This window comes from Halichoerus grypus, chromosome 6 (genome assembly GCF_964656455.1).
Source record: "Halichoerus grypus chromosome 6, mHalGry1.hap1.1, whole genome shotgun sequence".
Lineage (NCBI taxonomy): Eukaryota > Metazoa > Chordata > Mammalia > Carnivora > Phocidae > Halichoerus > Halichoerus grypus.
The window spans coordinates 101857804-101863803 of record NC_135717.1 but is presented as its reverse complement, the minus strand read 5'-3'; the positions used below and the strand labels follow the sequence as shown (position 1 = coordinate 101863803).

The window sequence follows — 6000 nt, the reverse complement described above, 5'->3', positions numbered from 1 at the left end:
CTGCCTGAAAGTTGTCATCCTCAACAAGAGCTACTAACAGCAGAAGTAGTGAGACAACAATGATAATGATAATGCCACTTACATTGGCCTCTATATTGGTCTTTACTGTGACAAGTTCAAGTGCCACATGCAAGTTCAGAAAACTGAACTTGCAAGGGTAACTGTTTCACTAAAGGGCCCAGAAGAAGTCACTCACTGGAGATAGAAAAAAATAAATACAACTTTAGTACTTTTAATATGCATCAAAATTCCAAGTGTAGGGCTGTATACAATCTAATTATCCTTTGAGGAGCAGGGATGCCTGATAGTAATATATTCATTCATTCACTCACTCATTCATTCATTCGATGTTCATTGAGTACTCATTATATACCAGCTATTGATCAGGGAGTGGGCTGTAGAGTCCCTAAAGTCACAGAGCTTCCATTCTGGTGGCTAGAGACAAAAAAAAAAAAAATCAAAATAAAATATCAGGTGGACATAAATGTTGTGGGGAAGCAAAGGAAGGGAGCTAGGAAATGCCAAGCGTCTTATTTCCTATGGCATGGTCAAGAAATACTTCCACAGGAAGGAGGCATTTGAGCAGGCATCTGAGGGAAGCTAGGGCTCCATGAGAGTTGTTACAGTAGAATTTTCAAAGAGCCAAAAAACAACTCTCATATAAATAGAAACTGAACATATGTCAAAGATTCATTCTACTCAGTAAGTAGTAAAGGATCAATAAAATGTTAAGACTGATTCAAGGGGCATTCAAAAATCTGGCATTTACAGGAAGTTTAAAAATGGAGTGCTCAACGAAGAAAGAATGTTAGGTTAGAGACAAAGCTGGTTAATGTCCTACTATATTCTATATAAACTCTATTCGTTGAAGTTCTCTTTCTAACAGACAGAAATTATTTGGTCTCTCCTGGAAAAAGAATCTACAAACTAACAAGAAACTTCGCTACATCTAGGACTTTTAATCAATAGTAAACAGTCAAAGAGAGTACATTCCCCTAAATAACACTTATGTGGGCCTTTGAAACAATGTACCTATAGCACATTAAAAAGACATACTGCTCCCTTTTTTCTTTATTTTCAAGTTTTGCTTTCTTTTTCTTCTTTGGTTTTTTGTTTGTTTGGTTTTTGGGTTTTGTTTGTTTGTTTTTGTTTGTTTTGTTTTTGTTTTTTGTTTTTTACAGAAGCCATGCAGATAGCTGGAGGAGGAGCACTGCATGTAGAGACAACGTGAGTGAGTTGGCCCCTTTCCCTCACTCCAGGAGGAGCCCCCCACAAACGCAGACTCACACATTCACCTGGACCTTATCAAGAAGCTTGGTGTAAGTTAATAGCTGGGGGTAGTCTGGAGAAGCTGGAAGATTTATGCTGGAAAGAGAGTGGGAATGGAAGTTGGGAGTTGAGCGTGGGGGGAGTTTCAGAAGATATTAGGGAGTGATGAGTATGAAACATGGTGAATAGGGGGAGAATGGATTTGGACAACACTCTGCTACTTTTCTTGGGCATGAAAAGGTAGTTCATCTACGCCAGCCCCACCTTTGACTATTTCCTGGGAAACTGAGCAAAGACATGAATCGGTTCCCATTACTTTTGGTTTGCTTGTTGGACTGTGTTCTATAGGAGATGGGACCGTGGTGCTTCCTGGCTTCATGTCTGTCTAGCACAACCTTCTTTTGTCTCTGAAACATTCACACGCATTAGGGTTCTTGCAGCATGGAGACATTGTCACTGTCACTGAGATGTAATCTCTGATTTCCAAAATACCTCCTCCTCCCACACTTTGCACTGCATACAAACCCCCATGCATGCCTTCATGGTAGCTTCACTACCACCCAGGGAACCAAGTATCTCCAAACTCTTCACTTGGCCAACTGGGTGATGATACCATAATAACAGAGGTCTTTCAGCATAAGGAGCAGGTACGGGTGTAGGAAGTGATTTTTTTCAGATGGCATTTATAGTCCCTCTAGGATATCTAAGTAGAACTGTTGTTCAGTAGGCAATTTCCCTGTTCTCCTATCCCACCCTTTTACTGACGGATGAAGACAGAACAGTGTGGGTTTCAGGAACGAGACAAGACTCTGATGGAAGAGGAAAACAGTAGCACTGATGGTTGTGTTGTACCCCCCACCAAGAAGGATAATATATGGAGGGAGGAGGAGGAGGCAGTGGGGGAGAAAAGAGATGAGTTTGTGACCCCAGCCTCTTTGCTTTTAGAAAGAGGCTCTTGCTCCCAAACATTTTCTTCACACTGTCTCCAAGCCTACTAATTAGAAATTCATTTAGGTTAATAATCAAATATCCTGAAATGATTAAGGAGACCACTGTTCTTTCATTCCTTCCTGTACGTTGGTTCAATAAACACTCATTTAGTTCCTGGTTATACTGAAGTTTATGAGAGAGTAAGAACAGAACCATACTTTGGGGACCCCAAGTGAAAAGGGCAAGTGCAAAGGGGGTTGGGTAAACAGTCCCTGAAAAAGATGCTGACCACTTTCATTCTGGTCGCAACTCCGAGTCCTGAGGCCAAAGAAAGTCAGGCCAGTGATGTGACCCTTGCATCTGAGCCCTGGCCTCAGACAGTACCTTCAGGGTTTCCAAAGCTCCACACTTGGTTCCCTCTTCTTCTGGAGTACCAGGCTATCAGCTCCAAGTTCGTCCTGAATATTGGGGAAAGCAATGCAAATGTCTGTGCATGTCCCCCTGTGTATCCTGGGGGATGTTTTCAAACTTCATCCAGCTTATATGGCACCAAGAAGCATTCTATTCTCTCTCCCATCTTCAAGGGCAAGAATTTGATTCCTGATTGCTGAGAAAGGCCAGACTTCTCCTAGAAGGAAATATTTTTGTTAGAGAAGTCTGTGTCAGATTATTTCGTCTGTTAACAGCAGAACCAGAAGATAATGAGGACTATTTGACAGAGACTAGCATTGACAAATGGTACACATTTTTGAACTCATTTCAAAGTACAAACTCCTATTTCATTTCATTTTCTAAGGCTCTGAATAACTTATAGACAATTTAATTGCCTGTATTTGGAATAGGGAATTCCTAAAATGCTGAGTATAATATTTGGATTTAAAGAAAAAGACACCATAATAGAGGCCATTGTTCAAGTAAGTAGAGACAGGTTCATGTATTTCAAACCCTGGATAAAATATAAAGAAGATCATTGAGCTCTAATTTGAAAGAATTCTACTGAAAGACTCAGAAAACAATCCACTGTGAGAATATGAGACAGAATTATAATATTTACTGGACAACTGTTTGCTAAGAAGCATTTATTTTATATCACTTTTTAACAAGACCGAACTGTCAGATTGTTTAAAATTCCATTGGAAAAATTTGGATTATCACAAAAGTGTTTACTCTTTTATCCTTCCATGTGTATTGGATTACTCATGGAAGACAATGGAAAGAATCTGAGAAATGATGGCTTTAACAGCAACTTAGACTCCTTTTCAGAAATATTATAGACTATGTAAACGAAAGCAACTTTTGGACACGCATTAACATAGCCTTGGTACTACTAGTGCGATGTAAGACACCAAGAAATGAAATTTTCCAGATTGTCCCTTGGAAGATGATGGCACACGTGAAAAATCCTTCCCCTATAACAACCGTGCTTGCATAGGAATAAAAAAAAGAATCATCTTTATCTTGTTTTGCTAAATGCCATTGTTAGCTCCAGCAGCATGATTCAGAATCTGTTTAATAAAATATGACCTTTTAAAGTCATTCTGGAATGCTGGAATTACCACCTACGAAGACACTGCAATCATCTATAACTTCGATCACTCACTGAATAGACTTCCATCAAAGGCATGTTTAGGACAAAGCCGAATCTCTTCTTGGTATTAAAATCACGTTTGATTATCCATTCTAATACCAGACAGGCATGTCCACTCTTTTTTTTTTTTTTTTTTCCTGTAAGGTCTGAGTTTCAGGGACACAGATAACTTGTAATGATGCATCAGCTCTCAGCTGCACGAGGACCACCCGGGGAGCTGGTGGCCCCAGACTGTGGGGTCCCGCCCCCACCCCAGCTGAGTCAGTGTACCTGAAATGGGGCAGAGAAGGTGTTTCTAACGTGTGATATTAGTGCTGCTTTCCTGGGAACCACACTCTGAGAAACACTGCACTAAAGGACTCTGGATAGGGAGTGCTAAAAGGAATTTTAGGAAACAAATTCTTATGTGTGGGTCAGGCTGGTCTTGTGCAAAATGAAGGGGAAAAAAAAAAAAAAAACCCCAAGCCTAAGCTTCCCCGTTAAGGCTCAGCCTCTCTATGGCTCCTGCCTCCAAACAGAGCCCTTGGCTTCCTGTTTTCCATTCGCTCTTTCCTACCTCTGGTTCTCAAAAGTGCTCACAGATCCTGCTAGCTTAATTTACCCTAAAATGTACATTAATCCTAGCAGTTATTCCTCTCGGAGACCTTTGCATTTTAACATGGATCAAAAATTTAGACCTGATAAATGAAATTTGAACAATGAAAAGTGTTGATTTTTAAATGGCAAAAACTTTGTTACATTTCCACTCCATCACTCACATTACACTAGAGTGATCTAAGAGTCCAATCTCTTCGTGTTACTTTCCTCTTCAAAGTCTTCCATGACTATCTTTCTCTCAGAGGCAAATTTTAAATGCTTAGCAAGACTTCCACACTTTTCTTTTTTCTTTTTTTTAAAGATTTTATTTAGGGGTGCTGGGTGGCTCAGTTGGTTAAGTGACTGCCTTTAGCTCAGGTCATGATCCTGGAGTCCCAGGATTGACTCCCACATCGGGCTTCCTGCTCAGCGGGGAGTCTGCTTCTCCCTCTGACCCTCTCCCCTCTCATGCTTTCTCTCTCTCTCTCAAATAAATAAATAAAATCTTAAAAAATAAAGATTTTATTTATTTATTTATTTATTTATTTATTTATTTGAGAGAGAGAATGAGTGATGGGGAGAGGGAGAGAGAGAGAGAGAGGCGGACTCACTGCTGAGCAGGAAGCCCAATGCAGGGCTCAGTCCCAGGACCCAGACTTCCAGGCTTTTCAATCTATGCCCCTGCCTACCTGTTCAACCTCATCAGCCACCTCTCCCTCCTTCCTCTTTGTATACAATACTGAACTACTTCAAATTCTCTGAAAATGTCCTTTCCTCAGGATCAGCTACATCATTTTGGGGACCCAGTGAAATAGGAAATGCAGGACCCTTTGGCCATGATGTTGTAAAGAATTTCAAGATAGCAACCGCAGAGCATGTATCCAAGACCAGAGGTTTCCGAACACGGAGCCCTGTGTGGCTGCAGGTCACAACCCGTGAAGTGGCCCTGACTATTCCAGAGACAATAATCCTTACGTCTCTCGGCACTTGTTGTGGGGTATCACAAAGAAATCAGTCAAGATGTGCTATTTCCTTTTGCTCTGAGTCAGTATCTCTGGATTTGTTGAACTTCAAATGCAGGAAAGCACTTGAGCTTCACCATGCCTTTGTTCATTTTCCAGGAAATCTCTGATGTAGCCAGAGAGGACGAGGTACCACTTTGACCCTGGCACTGACCTGTTCTCCTTCTGCCACTGTCATAATCTCTCCCTCTTTGGTACCTTTGAAAGGTACTGTTCCTTCCTCCTGAAATGCCACTCGCTGTGCATCCCTGATAAACTCACTTACCGGGCTTTAACCTCGTTTGCATGAGCATCTTATTCACTAGGCTCCAAGCTATTCCAAAGCATCGATGGCGTCTCCATCTTTGTATCTGCAGAATCCAGCATGACATCTGGATTGGAGGAAGGACTTCAGAATGTTTGTTAAATGAAAGAACGGGAGGTCTTTCCCTAATTCAAAAACAGTTTCGTGGAAGAAAACCTTTCTAAAGCCAAGCTGTAGCTTAAATGTGACTCAGTCTTCCAGATTTACTAAGTGAGGTTGTCAATTTACCTTTAGTTACCACGAAGGGAGGAGGCTCTGGGGCAAGAACTGAACTCCTGGGTCTCTGGAACCTAATCGAAGGGGGTGTGACC

The 6000-nt window shown here is 41.2% G+C and overlaps 1 protein-coding gene across 1 annotated transcript in view; it reads right to left on the bottom strand.

The window, feature by feature from the left end:
• Positions 1–2375: 2375 nt before the first annotated feature.
• The window catches only part of CCDC91 (coiled-coil domain containing 91), a 360167-nt gene continuing 356542 nt past the window's right edge, over positions 2376–6000 (bottom strand). Inside the window, exon 13 of the mRNA XM_078075819.1 lies at positions 2376–2827. Coding sequence (XP_077931945.1) covers positions 2723–2827 — 105 coding nt within the window. The 3' untranslated portion in view covers positions 2376–2722. The remainder of the gene's footprint in view (positions 2828–6000) is intronic.